Below are 18,012 nucleotides of genomic sequence, written 5' to 3'. Positions count from 1 at the left end.
CGAAAGTATTTAAAGTGATATCATCAACTGCATGCTGCAACTGTTATAATAGAGGAGGGAGCTGTGGGGCACAGGGTGCAATGGAAAAGAGCTATGAGGAACATTCTGGAAGTAGATTTGGCAATGGTATTTCACATTAGGTAAATCATCACCAACCAATGCTTTAATTAACTTATTCTAACCCATTCAAAAAGAACAAAAAAGCCAAGGGGCCATTGGAATGGTGATAAGTCAGTCTAAAAGCGTATTTCAGGGCCAGGCTTGGTGACTCAGGCCTTTAACTCTAGCACTGGGGAGGCAGAGTTGGGCAGATCTCAATGGGGTCAGCCTGGTCTACATAGTGAGACAGCTCAATCCAACAATATTTGAAGGTTCTTTTCGAATAGAAAAGGAAAAGATTGGTAGTGTGACTGAAACGAAGCTATTAAAGAAGAGAATGTCAAAGCTAGGAAGATCAAAAAGGGCTTTCCTTGTTTTTAAAAAAAAAAAAATCTATCTGGTCTACTCTATGCCTAGAGGGTTTAAATTAAGATTTTTGAGTTACACAGACTTTGAAGTACTGTAAGCTGCTCATTTTCAAATTTTGTTCTTTAAACATAGGACTCAATTTTCATTTCATAAAATTCATTTAGCTAGCTTACTGGGATTAATAAGAACATTTTGTCAACACTATCTCATTTAATGCTACAACCTCATGAGGCTTAAAAAAAAAAAAAACAAACTTATGTCTATCTTGCATAGGAGAGAATTCAGAGAAGTAAGTGCCCACAGATTAGTAAGTTCCAGGTCCCATTCAATTAACTAATGCACTATATAATCATTCAATAAAGTATACGAGCAATTTTTCTATACCAACTGTGTTTGAGGAAAGGGCAGCTGATCATTATTAACTTATACTATTTAGCTGATCATTAACTTACACTATTTAGATCATTCACTTAAAAAAAAAATAAAGCCCCCAGAAACATTGCTTCTCCTATCACCTTTCTGCATGTGTTTCAAGGACTCGTAAATGTGTCATAGACGACGAACACTGGAGCTCTGCATGGGTCCTTCAGTAAATTCATGCCTGCCCCTATTGCTGAAAGGAAAATTGTACCAGCAAGTACCCAGATCACTTCAACCCGTAGGCTTGCTCAATTAGACAGCAGGCATGGCTTAGGCCCATCTGCTTGATCTGAGAAAGAACAGTTTAAGTTGTGTAATAGAAAAAGAAGCATGCTTAACATACTTCATTGTAAAAATCGACATTTTAGATGCCTGCAGTGCTTACTCTAAATTTTGGCTGCTTCTCATCTGATTTTCATATTTGAAGTGACTCTGAATCACTTTGGTTTCTCTCTCTCTCTCTCTCTCTCTCTCTCTCTCTCTCTCTCTCTCTCTCTCTCTCTCTCTCTCTCTCGCTCTCTCTGTATGGGTGTAGCTGGGTTTTCTGAATAGTTTGCAATCAAAATAAAATACAGACATAATTTGCACAAGTTGATAGTAGATTACATTTTTTGTGTTTGTGTGAATTTTTAAATTTTTTGAGACAGAATTTCTCTGTGTAGCTCTGGCTGGCCCTGAACTCAGAGATAACAGATCCACCTGCCTCTTTTGGGGACTAAAGGCATATACCACCATGCCCAGAGAATAGAACCCCTTTTCATCCACAAAAATGTAGCTTCATTTCTCCAAATGATTGCTAAATATTGTAAAATTTTTCATAAACAAAAAGAAAGAAAGAAAGAAAGAATGAATGAATGAATGAATGTTCTGCTAGGCATGGCAACAGCCTGTACTCTCAGCCCTTGCATAGCTGAAACAGTAGGGTTATGAATTTCCAAGGACAGCCTGCAGTCATTGGATTACAGAGTGAGTTGGAAGCCTCTCTGGGCTATCCAGGAAGATCTTGCCTCCAAAACAAGTAAACAAAAACCAAAAGCAATGGTTTAAAATACTTCCTTCAATCACTCACGAAAATGGGTATTAAAGATTTTACTGTTATGGTAGGGGAGAGCATAGGCATTCTGTTCAAATGATTCAAGTGTAGTTCCTGTGAGAGTCTGTGAAGACTGTAAACAAAGAAGACAGCAATGGCTTTTCACATTTGGTGGCCCCATGTAATCCATAATGAATTAAAACTTAAACCTCTGTCCCACTTACCTACCAGTATGATCCAAGACATTTTATTCAACCAGATGCTTGAATTTTTCTTCAAATTTTGATGTTTTCTTCTCAGGAGAGGGAAAAAAATCAAATAGCACAACACTTTCCAAATACTCAATGGCAAATGGGAATAAAGTGGTTTCTCCCTATGCTGAAAAAGTGGTTTCTCTAGGAGTTCTACAGAGAATTGTCATTTTATACCCCAAAAGTAACCTGTTAGCTTTTTGGGTAGTTCACATAGCAGCAATATTATTCGTGCCATCAATTTGGGTAATAAAAAGCTTCTAAGGTATCCAAATATCTTTCAGTGCACTTGTGACTTTCTTTATTCCTATATGAGATCATGAAATGCAACAGACTTAATTAGACTTTCATGTCTTCAAATTGGTAAGTGGAAAATCATACATTTCTACATTCACTTTTCACTTTCTCTTATCATTAATCTATTATGAAATTGGCATTTATGGATGTTTATCATCAGTTACCTGGCTTATAGATTATTCTTAGTAATCATCACAACATCAATATTGTCTTCATTTACAAATAGGGAAACCAAGACTCAATAAGGTTAAATAACCTGCCCAAGGTCACAAAGCTATTGTGTGTTAAACCCAGAATTTGATTGTCAATTCTGACTTCAATATCTGTTTTTCCTACTACACCATAGTGCCTGTTAATAAAGAATAATGGGTATATTGAAAGCCTAGGACATAGTAGGAGATCACCAGATGTTAATTTTGCCTCCTAATACTGCCAGATAAATAACCTTAACACAAGTCCAGTAGTTTAAGCTGGCAATCTCTAAATAAAACATATTATCCAACTGGGAATCATTCATGCAAATGAATCTCATTTGGAGAAGACTAAGTCAAATCCTTGTAAAATCAGATAGCCAAATAAAGACTTAAAATTTTCCTAAGCTATTCCTTGAATAGCCTTTAAAATGTAATTGCATTCTAATCAATGTATTATCATCTAGAAAAGATAGTTTGCTCCCTTAATCAATATACTAAATCTAAGAACTGCAGCATTTTAGAGCTGATCCTGACCATAGTGTTCTCTTATCTCCGCTCTATCTGTGCCGGCTCTGCCAACTCGGTGCCCACCCCTCGATTCCTACACTATCATTTGACATGGAACTTGTATGAGGTCCTCGCAAAGCTGAGCAAAGTGAGGGGGGCTTAGTGGAACTCCAATCTCTAGGGTTCTGGTTTAGTGCTCTTTCCATTATGCCACACAACCCCTCACTCAAGGCAAGGGCTCTGTAGGGAGGGCCAGTGGTACTAATGCAAGCAAAACACACATTCTCATGCAGTTAAATAACTAAATTCCTTCCTTCAGGGACTACTGAAGGAGTCTCTGTATCTGCTAACCTTTAGTTACACTGCCCTAGACTCTTGAAGGTTTGATTTCATTTTACCCTAGAGGCAAACCTGTGGATAATGGGTTTCTTATTATCCCAACTCTTTTGACTGATGAGAGTACCAAGACTCAGAGTTCAGATAAGTTGCCCAAGGTCACAGGACTAGTAAGCACCAGAGTAGAAATTTGAATCAAGGTCTGACTTTAGGCCCAGCTCTTAACAGCCATGAACCATTGTTATTCGTCTCTTCCCTTCTCTCCCAGTCCCCCCCCCCCCCACTTTGTCCTTCAGGCCCTAAAATCACAAACCACAAAAAGGAAGTTTCTGGAAGGGCAGATAAAGGGAGTAAATCACCCCACCACGTCCACACATTTCTGAAGCACCTGGACGACTTTTTTACGAAGTCTGGGCCTTGATTTCTTCATTTTTATTCGTATTTTTTTTCAGTAACATTAATCACCTGCTTTGGAACTCAAGAAGCTAAATCAGGTTTGTCAAGAAGCAAACAAAAGCACTAACAACAACAACTACTTGGCATCCAAGACCACTGGGCAGAGAACTCCTAAGCTAAAGTTTCCACAAAAATTACAATGAGGTTAACTGAGTACTGTAACATAATCTTGTACTTGATTCATAGGAAATGTGAAGAGAAACCCAGAGAGAGGAGAAAAATCTGTTTTTATACTGCAAAGCGATTCCCAGGCAGTGTTCTCCCTCATAGTTTAAAAGCTAATGTCCACCCTCCCACACCCTTAATCCTAGGAACGCACCCTTGTGAAACACCAGGAAGAGAAGCAAAAGCCCCCTCTGTGACCTCTCCCCCAATCCCCTGGTTTGTCATACCCTTTTACACCAGAAGCAAATTAAATTCTGAAGAATTCTTTTACACCCAACCCCCACACCTGGCGTCTCTCAGGAGGACCCAGCTCTACTTAGTGGGGGCAAAAAGGGGCACCCGTTTTCTTCCCAAGCCAAGGGACAGGGAAAGGCAAGCAGGAAGGGAAACCGGGGGAGCTGGTCACTGTAGAGGTTTGAAGAGCTGCAAATTAAGTAACTGCACTCACCCGGGTGAGACATGGGAATGACCTCATTGCGGGTCCCGGGGAAGTTAAAGATGACGGCTCCAGAAGCCCCTCTCTCATAAGCCAGATGGATCTTGTCCGCGAAGGTGCAGCCTCCGCCGCGTTGGATGAGGGCCAACCAAGATACTTGCACTGTGCTCCCCCAAACCGTGGGCACCGTGAAATTGGTGTGCGGGTTACAGGCGTTGAGCGCCCCGGGCCCGTCGGGCGGTACCAGGACCCCGGAGACGGGCTCCAGAGGCGAATCCTGGCCATACACGCCCTCCTCGCTCAGCTCCCACACCGTGCGGTTCACTCCGGTGTGCGGAACCCGCCAGGACACGTTGAGGTACGCGGTCCACACCGCTTCGGCTCCCCGGGAACCGGGCGCGTGGGGACTCAGAGCCAGAAGGAAGCACCAAGCCAGCAGCCGGGCAGCTCCGCAGCCGCCTCGGCAGGAGACCCTGTTCCCGGGTGGCGGCCCCATAGCGCGCACTCGGCGGGAGACCCGGGCCGGGACTAGGTGCGAACCAGGTAGGGAGCTGGCGGCGAGCAGCGGGCGCGGGGCCAGCGAGGTCGCGGGCTGCCCTGCCGGCGGGCACGCAGCGTCAATGGCCAGGCTACTGCGGACGCAGCTCCCGCAAGCAAGCGCTGGGGATGCTCGCTCGCGACTGCTGCGGCCTCGTCGAGCTCTGGGACGCTCGCGCGAAGCTCCGCCCAGCCGGCTGGGGGTAGAGGTGGCTGGGAGTGCGAGCCAGCCAGAGAGGAAAGGACACTGCGGGATCCGCCTTTTAAAAGGGTCACCGGATGGGAAAACGTTCTGGGAGAGACTCTCGAGGTTGGCCAGCCAGGTGTGTCTTGTCCTTTTTAGGAAGAATGATCGGCCAGAGGGGCTGGAGAATGCGTCAGTTTCTGAGCTGAGAGTTCAGAGTTGGATTGGAGTAGGTTTTGCAAGTCACAAATTCCCTCCCCTTTGCCTGAGGGGGAGTTTGAGCTTTGTGGTAGGAGACTGGGAAAGAACTTCTGGAAAGCCTAAGGTCCAAAGGGTATGAGTTCTGAGTAGGTGCCTAGTGCTGGGGTTAGAGGCTCCCTGTTCCCTCCCTCCCCCAGAAAAGGACAAGCAAAACACGTCTTCATTGCTCCCTTTATTTAATTACTTTCTTAGTGGTCCCAAACAGCACGTTTCTCTTTCCCTGATCTCAGGAAGTGCTGTACGTGACAGAGTGTCTTTCCTACATTACCCTAGGCTAACACACTGCGCCAGACGCCTCTCACAAGCAATCTTTATAACCACAGCAGAATTACCATCTCCACACACCTCAAAGCCAAGCCCTTTTTTTAATTTCACCTTCCACAAATTAGGTTTGACCTAAGTGATATTCCAGCAAGGTTAATGATCTTAACTACGCTACCTTTCTTCTCTTGAGATCAACTAGAATGAGGCCGGCCAACCTGAACAGTTCACCCATGTCACTGTTGGCTTGTGAGTTAGTTATAGTTCAGCGTATATTTCTGTCGATACTATCAATAATACATTTACTGGATTTTCAAGAAGTGCGCATGGAACTAGGCTGAATGAATATACCAGGTGACAGCCAGTTCAGAATTTATTTATGGTTTTGATTTTTAGACAGGGTCTCCCTATGTAGCCCTGACCATCCTGGAGCCAAGTTTGTAAATTAGTACCATGTGCATCCCTTAGGGCAATCCTCTTGCTTAGCTGAGATTACACTTAAAGACATGTGCTACCAGGTCCAGCTCCTAAGCACTTTTTAACCTTTAGAATTTACTCCTCTGTGCCATGATTTGTTTATAAATTGTAAACTGGGAATGATAACGTTGAGAGCATGGAGTTGATCAGATGGTTAAACGTCTTCCTATACACTACTCAGGATCCTGCTTAGCTGAGTATGAAAATTATGTTAAATATTGTTAGTACACAAGTTCAGGGGCACAGGAGTTGTACAATATCAATATTGTTACCTTGCAGTAATAACCAGGAACAATGCTGTTTATGAATTCAGTCTTAGCTACTTTTTTGGTTCAATCTAATTTCCAGCACAACAAATCCAATCACTCTTTTCTCTAAATCCTTGGCCCAGCATTTACTTAATAGTATTTCCCAAGATTAAGCATAGGTTTATTCTATTCTTGATAATCTTAGGATGCCAGAAAAATCTAGAGGAAAATTAGCACCATGTATCAAAACACCAGCTCAAATACAAGTGGATATTCTGTGGAATGTGAACCTTGAGTGTGTTAAAAGCAACTTTGGGAGTCATTTGGCGGTAGGTATGGGACCAGTGGAAAAATATCTGACCCCCAATATCAATGACATTAATCTTTGAGATTTAAAATTCTACCCCATAAAAGATAGAGTAGTATCAGCCATGTATTAGATTAGTAAAATACCAGAAATCATCTGAGTTTGTCCATGGAGAACAACCAAAACACAATTTAACAATATTAGTTGAATGAAAAAATCAACTATATTGTTCTTTGAAGAGAATGTGATCAAAAGAAATGAGGTATTTTATAAGATATCTACCAAATAAATATAGAAAGATGTTTATTCATTTCCTCCATTTATTATTTCTTATATATTTCCTCATATGTATTATATGCTATGAACTAAATGTAAGTCAAAGAAAATATCAACTATGCTTTCTAAAAGCTCATGAGGATAAGAAGTAATCATTGCATTACTGACTAGTGTTTGCATATGGTACTGTCTCTCCAAAGGTGGATATACAGAACAGGCCAATAGTGGACAACAGAGAAGAGGTCCCTGTGCTGAGCTCAAGAGGATTAGTCTTTCTAGGCAAAGAGCAACTCAAGAGAAGGCATGGGGACTTGACATAGAAGTGCTGGAAACCAGCAGGCCTTCTAAGTGCAAATTGGTTGAAACCTAGAGTATGAAAGGAAGGTAATACAGAGAAAATTAGGGGTCTGAGAATGAAGTGCAGTGGTAGAAAATTTGACACTAACACACGTGAGGTTCTGGGTCCATCCCCAACAACAAAATGTAAGTAATAAAAATAAAAGATAAATTCAAGTGTGATATCAGTGGCCAGACCTTCAGAGTTTCTAGGAGTAAAGGTAGTTAGTATCTGGACTTTATCCAAAACAGTAATATAATCAGGATTTAAACAGAAAGTAATACCAGATCCGCAATTGAGAAATCACTATGGCTTTTCTGTGGGTAATAGATTGGAAGAAACAAGAGTAGTACCAAGGAGCTGAGGTACATTTTTGGCGATACTCCAAATGGGAAATGAAGGTAACCTGGACTAGATAGGCAGCAGATGTGGGCAAAATGGGGATTCATGTTGAAGGCCAGATGAACAGCACTTATTCTAAGGGATGCTATAGAGGGAGGGATGGAGTTGAGTCTAAAGAGGATGCATTGAGGCAGGAAGTCCAGGAAGGGGCCTTAAAATGTGTTCAGTTGATAAGCAAGAAAGCGATAAGTTCAATTTAGACATGTTGATTTGATCTGTGTGTAATGAAACCAGGTAGAACTGTGAAGTCAGTAATTGTCGTTTCTTATTATTGGATACTTATTAATGTAAGGTACTGAAGTGGCAGAGGCATAAAACGAACATTCCTGTTCTCAATGAAGTCAAGGTTTAGCAGGAGAGTCAGAGAGAGATGGGCAGATAATAAGCACATAAAATAATGAGCAGTATGATTTAGTAAAGCATAAGCATTATGTAAGCAAAGAGGATAAAGATGATATTCAGGCAAGAGTAATGGCATATGGGGATAGCAGAAAACTAACGTTCAGGAGTTAGGTATGGCTGGGATACACACTACTAAGAGTGAGGTAATGAAAATGAAACTAGTCAAGTAGGTGGAATGTAAAGGGTTTAAAACATGCAGAATCATGCACATATCACATATGAGTACACACATAAAGCAAATCTGACCACATGATTAACAATTGATACATCTAGATGGTGGGCATAGAGATATTAAATTGATTTTTTTAACTTTTCTGTATATTTTATACTTTTGTAATTACTGGGTTTAAACTGTGAATTTTAAAATGTTAAATTGTCTTTCATATGTATGTGTGCTTTGCCTGCATGTATGTGTGTGTACCATGTGAGTGTACTTATGAAGGTCAGAAGATGGCTTTGCATCCTCTGAAACCAGGGTCACAGGCAGTTGTAAGCTGCCACAGGAGTGTTGGGGATTGAACCCATCTCCTTTGGAAGAGCTCTTAACCACTGAACCATTTTTCTGTTTTCTAAGTCGTGGATTTATATTGAAGCTAGTGGAACAGATAAATAATACAACAAATCTTGGTTTTAAAAAAAATCCAGATTTTTTTGAAAGCAAGACTGGTGATAGAGAGATTAGTGAGAAAGCTAATCATCAGATCTCTTTTGGCAGTCTATCCCAATTAGGAAATGGAGACATTAGGCCCCTATAACTTGATGACATGAACCATTAAGCATCCCCTTGCTCTGAGTCTATCCTCACCAAGCACCTTCTTATTATCATTTAGCTTCTCATGTAAATATGCCTACAGGGAGATAATGTACTCGTCATCAAACAGTAGTATCAGGTCAATTTGGAGGTTATACTTCTCATTATAAATTAATCAATTGGCATTCTCGCTTACATGTTGGTCTCCTGTGAATTTGGTTAACTCTGAGTCAGTCCCCAAGAGGCCAGCCTCTAGTTATACTACCAGTTAAATTTCAAAGCTTTCAAAGCTGAGAACTAGATTGTCTGTCCCGATTGCATCAACTGTCTTTCCATGATGAGTAGCTTGCTGGCTGTCCCTACCTTATCTCCATATCTTACTGCAGAATATTTTCACACTACAATAGCTGCCCACTACTAAGAGTTAAGTCTGCTGCTGATCAGGCACATCACCATTGCCAGGGAGTTGACTAGAAATGCTAGCACCCACTTCTGCTTGAGAACTTGCAGTACCAGATCTCACTCCTTCACAAAGCCTCATCACACTCTGAGTAAGACTATACTTTTCCTGTTGGAAAGTTCTTTCTTTCCCACTTCCCCACTCTTCTTCTGTGTCTGGGTCTTCATTGTCTCCTTGGCCATATCCCTGTTCTACTAGGGCCTTTGCTCTCAGGAATGACCCTAAACCAGATCTCACCTGATTCCTGACAACTGAGTTGATGAATCCTAAGACTATTCTCTCATAGTGCTACCCTCCGTGAGGTTGATAACAGTACTCAACTACTGTTCTTTAAACACTTACTGGATGTTTTACATGCATATCTCTAATTTAATCCCTGTTTCTTTAACAAAACAGGAAACAGGCTCAAAATTATCAGCCAGCCTAAAGTCATAGTTAAACAGAAGCAGAATTCCAATGTAGTTCTGACTATAAGTATTAATAGCTGGTAATGACTCACACCATTCTTCTGTAGAGTGGCATGCACAGAGATTCTTTATGCTAAAGAAAGTGTAAGGAATGTTTCGAATATGCATTTCAGGCACTGTCACCATTGAGGAAGGGAATAATATCTGAGCCAAGAGCCTATTTGTATTTTTCAAATCCTACCAAAAAGATGAACCCTGCCAAATGCTTCTGTCAACAGCAGGAAATGAAACAGCCCTGAGCAGGCTCTATCTAGTGATGAACTGATAAACAGAGCCACATCCTTCAGGAACAACAGTGTGGCACCACTGCGAGAGATTACATTTCTTATCACCCAGAATATCTACAGAGGCATAGAGATGGACAATAGTGTGCAGCCTAAAATATGTCTGCAAAAAAAATGAGACATCACATCACATCTGACCTCTTACCATTAAAGAAATGACAAAACATAGCTTGAAATAACTAATGTCTTCCATGTCAGTGATGGTGTAAGTATACAGCTGGATAACATATTTGTGCAGGCTCTTTAGAGAGAGTATGACAGCTGCTATTTAGGTAGGAAGATAAAAATGGTTGGGGTATAGAGAGAAAGAACACCTGAACAAAGGGATACAAATTGCCAATATGTATGGCTACTTCATGTTTGCAGATAACATATCATCACTTGCAAATGCAGATATGATTCAAATTAGCCTGCACTGGTCTACAGCCGTTGTTATAAATGCAAAGAAAATACAGAACATCAGGGAAGGGCTTAGCAATATTCAGTATGTTTCACCAGAAATGAAAAGCAGTCTCCTTCTCTCCATCATAAATAAACGAGAACCTGCTATATGGTCCAGGTAGCTTTTACCTACGGGGATTATATATTGTATCTTAACAGAAGAAGAAACAGAACCAGGTCTAGGAGCTTGGTGATGTCATCCATGGTTTTACCAAATAATCAATTTGGACAGAACCTGATCCCATGTCCAAGTATAAAAAAGACATTCTTCTCAGTTTCTCACTACATTGAAAAATAAAAGCAGAAAAAAAGGCTTTCTATTCATGGAGAACCTACTACGTACCAAACACAAGGATCATTTATATCTCCAGTTTCTCACAAATCATAATATTATTAACATTCCCGTTATAATTCAGATGAGGAACATGAGTTGTAAAATGATGAAGCAGCTTGATGAAAGTTATACAGTAAGTATAGGGAAGCATTAGAATTCTCATGGGAATTTTCCTTTTCCCCCTGGTGTACTACCACTCTGCATACATAGAGACGACACCATTACAATGTGAAGAAAACAGATCCTTCTTGACCATATCCAGTAAGAGCATAAGATGATAACAACACAGTCACCAATGGCCTTTGGTGTCTTGCTGAGCAGCCCTAGAAATCCTAGATAATAGCGACTGTGAGGATGTGTCTAATTATCTCCAATGCTTCATAATCATTATCAATGTCTACGTGTTCAGTTGTCCAAGCTCACTCACATGCATGGATAGACATGAGTATTTTGACACATGCTTAGAATGGGTTTACTCAATGAGGAGAACTATACAAGTATACTTTGTTGTAAGGATATCACTGAGAACAGTGATTTGAATTGCATCCCTTGACTTCCCCTACAGGATCAAATCACATATAGTGAATTTAGAGAGGTAGTTAAAGGGATCCCAGATTATTGAAGAGTTTCTTTGCTCCCCTAATGTGGAGAAGAGCTCAAGGCAAGTAGGAGTGGCTGAAAGGGATAGTTGGCCAGAGAGGATGCTGAAAGGAGCAGTGGAGATGTGGAGTTTTTCTCCTTCACTGTGCTGGTGGATGAGTCTACTAGGGAAGCCCATATTGTCTCATCTAGTCTACATTTCCTTTTCGAGTTTTTAGAGGATTGAAGATTCCAAAGGGATTATATCTGTAACTACAAGAAGGTGCACGTGTGCGTGTGCGTGTTCGTGTGTGTGTGTGTGTGTGTGTGTGTGTGTGTGTGTGTGTGTCTGTGTGTGTGTGTGTGTGTTATTGGTAAAAGGAAAAAAGAAACTTGGGTTAAATTGTACCCTACAAAAATGACAATATAGTTGAAGTCTATCTTCATTTGAGTCATTCAATCCTAATATGCCACTCCATAGTCTAGATCCATAGAAACTCATTTCAATCTCTATCCCTTATTTTTAATGTTGAAGTTGACTGGTTGCATAACACCAGAAATTCTAGTTCTTCCTTCTCAACCAAAAAAGTGGGTATATTAATGATAAATTGAATAGATTTTTTTGAGCCACTCACTATGTCATTAGATTATAGTATAACAATTCTGATAGTACAGTTAAATTCAGATTCACTGAGAAGTGCATAATTAGGAATTTCATCATTTTGTGGACATCACATCATATACTTCCATAAACCTCTATCGTGTAACCCATTACACATGTACAGTACATGATACATCCGACTGTCCTAGACTATAAACCTGAATAGACTCAGCATACTGTTGTACTGAGCATGGAGGGCAGTTATAAATAGTCAGAAATATTTGTACATGTAAAAACACCAAGGAATAAAAGAATAAAAGAAAAATATGTTATAAACTATTTTTAAATGGTACGGCTGTATACAACAATTATCATGAATGGAGTTTTCCAGTCTCTTACCAGAATTTATAAACACTGTATACTTAGGCAACACTAAGTTAATAAAAATATTTTTCTTCCTTCAATAGTGAATTAGCCTTGTACTACATTGACACCAGTGTTGTACCCCCATCCCCATTATTTCTCCCAAAGAGCCTTCTATTCTGAGAAATTAAAGAACTCTGAGAGCAGATCACAAATTCAGGACAGAAAAACCCCAGTATGCATTCAGAGACTGTATTGTTGGTATCTAGACGTTGGACACTTTTTGCTCATGAGCGTTTGGAGATTATTCATATAAAAGACTACTTGTTCTGAGGAAAATATTCACCAGCAAAGAGGCCTTTAAGAGGACAGAAAAATTTTGTTTTCTATTTTTTCTCAGTAACACACACACACACACATACACACACACACATAAAACAACATATAAAACAACTTGGACTATTTGTCTAATAAATAAGTTGTTCTTAGTTTGTTTCATCTTTTTTAGTTTATACATGTTTATATTTAACTTTTTGTAATAATTTTTAAAATACAAATCTTATAACATCCTTCCCTATGTCCCTTTCTTCCTTCCTTTTCTCTTTCTCTTTGTTTTCCTTCCTTCTTTCCTTTCTTCCTTCCTTTTCTTTCCTTCTTCTTTTGGAAAGGAGCTCTTGTTATGAGTTTCTGGCCTGGACTCATGTTGTACCCCATGCTGCTCTCCAATGTGCATCAGTTCCCCTGCCTCAGTCTCCCAAGTACCAAGATGACATGCATGTACTACTCATATGCATGTTGTTCTTTCTACATATCTTTATTTTTATGCCTTTTACACTTATTTATTATTATATTATTTTTACCTTTAAATTTTTTTATTAGTAATAGAGACACAAATGCTCACACTGTCCAAAGCCTATACAAGGCCAGGATCGTCAAAATCGCTACCTCCCTCCCATTTCCCTGTACAATTTTCAGGGAAGTAACAGGAACAGGACTGTCATCCACTGTGATAACAAGGTATTCTGGCATTTGTCTTAAAGAAACTGCCTTAGGATCTTCTTGAGTGTGCTACTCTTTATCCCAGATATATGTCCAAGCTGTCTTTTGTTCATTTTAAACCACAGAATTGCCTTAAAAGAGGATACGACTTTGTGAAAATTTATATTTTTAAAATTCATTTGTTTTACTTTTTGAGATATAATTATTTCTTCCTTCCCTTTCCACCCTACAAACCCTTCCATAAACCCGTTCTTGCTCTCCTTCAAATTCATGGCTTCTTTTTGTATCGATTGTTTTTACATACATTACATACACATATGTATATGTAGATTCACATACATTTCTAAATAATAAATACAGCCTGTTAGTTATTTGAGTTTCTATATTTTCAAATGCTTTAAGGAGCTACAGGATACTTGCAACACTTTCTGATAAACATTTTACCAATTTGTTTTTTGGAAGTCTCTTTTTTTCCTCTTATACTTTCTTTTCCTCTTACATCTTCAGCTATGCATTCATTAGATGACAGGGAGTTTTCAGTTTCATTTTAAACTTATGGTACCGCCATCATCTATCACTGCCCAAAATGTTGTTATGTGGCATATGACTATATATTGAAAGACCTCTGAATTGGGGAAGCCCTTCCTTCACTCTAGTACTGGGAGAACGCGAACCCAAGCACTCACAGAGATCCAATCTTGCTGCAATCAGGCAAGAGGTTTGTTGGGGGTGGGGAGGCCACAGCTCTGGGGATGACACATATTTCATGCAGGAAATAGAGGAGTCGACCCCAAACTCAATTAGGGGAACATATTTATAGGGAAAATTACATAGGTAGTGAGCAAGAAGCGCAGAGCAATTTAATTGGTTTATTCAAATTGGCACACTCTGTCTGCTTTTGGACATGGTTCAACTTCAGATCACCCTGTTTTGGGGCACACTGACCTTCATACCAGTTTTTCTCAGGACTGCAGAGTCAGACCTTATTAAGACCAGGTAGTCTGCGGTTTTTGTTCTCAGCCTTGAGACATACTTGTCCTCAAGGCAGGGTTAGTGGGGCTTGCTTAAAACTTTAACTCTTTCAGTATCTAAATAGATATTTATGATTTTCTTAATGTGTAAGGCACATAATAGAAGAGACATTTGGTGAATGATAATAGACCTGGTATTAACTCAGTAAATAAGGCACAAGTTAAGTAATTTAAAACGCACCTGGGTGGGCTGGAGAGGTGGTTCAGGGGTTAAGAGCACCGACTGTTCTTCCAGAGGTCCTGAGTTTAAGTCTCAGCAACCACATGGTGGCTCACAACCATCTGTAATGGGATCTGATGCCCTCTTCTGGTGTGTCTGAAGACAGAGACTGTGCACTCACATATATAAAATAGATAAATAAATCTTAAAATATAAAATAAATAAGACACACCTGGACAATACTACACACAAACAGAATTGGATTTCTTTTCAGTTGTAATAGCATTTGATATTTCTTTAAAAAACTGGTGATTTTGAAAAAGCATTTTAAGTATCACTATCTAGGTTTAGGAGTATAGCTCCTGGGTTTTCTCACTGGGAGTACAGAAACATTCTTTTTTTTTTTAAGTGGGGTTATTAGAAACAATACTCAGTATAAAGCAAGCCCTCAGCTACCTTCCCACTGAGTGTTGAAAAGTTGGAAGCTTATCCTCTAAGATCAGCAATAAGACAAGGGTGCTCATCCTCATTAATTCTGATTAACATAGTACCAAAAGTCCTGACAACTTATGTTACATAAAGAAGAAAAACAAGAGCCATTCAAATGGTAACGTAAGAAAAAGCAAGCATAATAACATGATAAGAAGTTCTACAATAATTGACCTTTTCCCCTTTGATTCAAGAAAATTATTGCATTATAAAAACTCATATATGCTTGAGATCTTACAGGGATCAAGAAAATTAGAAAAAGTAATCAGATATTATTGAAAGGAAATGAATCCTTGTTAATATTTTGGTAGCGGTGACCTCCACAGACCATGGGAGAGCTATGGACTAGTTTGAACTTCTGTCCTGGCCTCTTTTGGACAACCTTTTTTACACAGAATGACATAAAACCTCTTGGAAACAAGCTTTGGGACTGATAAACACATTCTATAAGGTTTCTAGCACAGAAAGTCAACAGAAAACAATCAGATTAATAAGACACTCCCTTAAAAAGATATTGAGAAAGACATTGAACTTACAATAACCTCAAAATGACATAGAATAGGAAGAATTTTAACCAAAGAGGTAGAAGATCTCTCTACAGCAAATGCTATAAAGCAGGGATGGGAGAAATAGAAGATAGCACACATAAATGGAAAGACACTGAGTTGATGAATAGAAAGAATTAATAGTTAAAATAGCTGTAATACCCAAAGTGGTCTGCAAATTCAGTGCTTCCTCTATAAAAATTCCAATGTCGTTATTCACAGAACTAGAAAGAAAAAGTCCTAACATTTGTATGGAAGTACAAAGGCTCTGAAATAATCAAAGCAGCTTTTAGCAAAGTGGAAGGGCCAAAGATGAAGCTCAGTTTGGAGAGCACTTGTCTAGCACACACAAGGCCAGCAATATACAAAACTGAGAGGGTGGTACACACTTGGAAGCTGAGCATTTTGGAGGTTGTGAAAAGAAGTTCAAGAGTTCAAGATTATCTTTGGGCACATAGTGAGTTTGAGGCCAGCCTGGGATATTTGAGACCTGTTCTCAAAAACGGGGAGATGGGCTGTGGAGAAAGCTTGTTTGGTATAAAGAGTGGAATAAAATATTTGAAGATCAAAACTCAGGTCAGGAGCTAATATTAAAAATATGGAAAGAATTCAACTATAAAATAAATTACCCTCTTAAAACTGGTAGTAGCCATGAACAGAGAGTTCTGAAAAGGAGAAGAAATTACCAACAGAGATTATCAAAATCTATAGTCATTAGTGAAATGCAAATGAAAACTCTGAGGAACTCCATTTTATACCTGTTAGATTGACTAGTATGAAAACTGTAGAAGACAAATAGAATGTAGACAAGGTTGCTGAGAAAAGGGAACCTGTGAACCTATGTACACTGTTGGTAGGAATGTAAATTAGTGCTGCAGTATGCAAAACAAAATGGAAGTGCCTCAAAAGACTAAAAATAAAACTACAGTAAAATCTAGAAATCTTACTACTGGGCATCTACCCAAAGGACATGAAATAGGTGTTGAAATGATGGCTACATTCCCATGCCTGTTGCAGCGCTCCCCACAATAACTAAAATACGGAAACAACTGTAGTGACTATCAGTGGGTGGTTGGATAAAGAAAATGTGGCACCCGTACACCATGGAATACTATCCATCCTTTAAAATAAAACCACACAGATAAGCCTAGAAGTCATTATAGTAAGTAAAGACAGAATAAAAAAGCCATTATCTGACTAACACATAAAATCTGAAAAACCAAAGCCATGGAAGCAGAGAGGAGGATGATAGCTGCTGGAAGCTGGCATTAGGGTGCTGTGGACAAGGAAAAGGGGGTGTTTGTCAATGGCACAAAATTTTAGTTAGGATGAATAGTTTCTAGTGATATACTACACACCTTGTAAATTGTGAATATAGCTAATAATAATGTGTATGGCACGTTTTAAAATAGGCAAAATTATAGAGTTTAAAGCCTCATAATGAAGTTAAGCATTTGACATAATGTGTATGTTAACTAGCATTTTTTAAATTTTATTAGATATTCTCTGTATTTACATTTCAAATGTTATCCCCTTTCCCCCACTCCCCTTCCCTCCCCCTCCTTCCATGAAGGTGCTCCCTCTCCCAATCACTCTCTCCCACCTCAGTGCCTTGGCACTCCCCTACACTGGGAAAATGAGCCTTCACTGGACCAAAGGCCTCTTCTCCCTTTGATGCCAGACAGCACGATCCTCTGCTACATATGCAACTGGAGCCATGGGTCTCTCCATGTGTGCTCATTGGTTGGTGTTTTAGTCCATGGGAGTTCTGGAGTGTTTGGTTGGCTGATACTGTTGTTCTTCCCATGAGGTTGCAAACACTTTCAGTTCCTTCAGTCCTTTTTCTAGCTCCTCCATTGGGGTCCCCATGCTCAGTCTGATGGTTAACTGCAAACATCCTCCTCTGTATCAGTAATGTTCTGGCAGAGCCTCTGAGGAGGCATCTATATCAGATTCCTGCCAGTAAGCTCTTCTTGGCATCAGCAATATTTCATGGGTTTGGTGGTAGCATATGGGGTGGATCCCCAGGTGAGGCAGTCTCTGGATGATCTTTTCTTCAATCCCTGCCCCCCTTCTTAGAAGTACTGAGGCATCTACACTCTGGCCTTCCTTCTTTTTGAGCTTCATAATGTCTGTGAATTGTTTCTTGGTTATTTAGAACTTTGGGAGGCTAGTGTCTGCTTATCAGTGAGTTAACTAGAATTTTATTATTCTACAATGTATAGGCATTGAACAAACATCTCATTGTGCTAC

The 18,012-nt window shown here is 39.7% G+C and overlaps 1 protein-coding gene across 2 annotated transcripts in view; it reads right to left on the bottom strand.

Moving 5' to 3' along the window:
- The window catches only part of RNF128 (ring finger protein 128), a gene marked incomplete at its 5' end in the record, with an annotated part of 100,621 nt that overhangs the window by 50,570 nt on the left and 32,039 nt on the right, over positions 1–18,012 (bottom strand). The window contains one exon of one of the 2 annotated variants that reach the window (XM_080910023.1): positions 4,576–5,072. The exons of the other annotated variant lie outside the window; for it this stretch is intronic. Within the exon in view, the coding sequence (XP_080766149.1) occupies positions 4,576–5,059 (484 nt within the window). Of the gene's footprint in view, positions 1–4,575; positions 5,073–18,012 lie in introns of those variants that run through there. 2 annotated transcript variants of the gene reach the window in all.

This window comes from Micromys minutus, assembly GCF_963924665.1.
Source record: "Micromys minutus genome assembly, chromosome: X".
In the NCBI taxonomy this organism is placed as follows: Eukaryota; Metazoa; Chordata; class Mammalia; order Rodentia; family Muridae; genus Micromys; species Micromys minutus.
The sequence above is the reverse complement of the archived record's forward strand: the minus strand, read 5'-3'. Positions and strand labels throughout refer to the sequence as shown.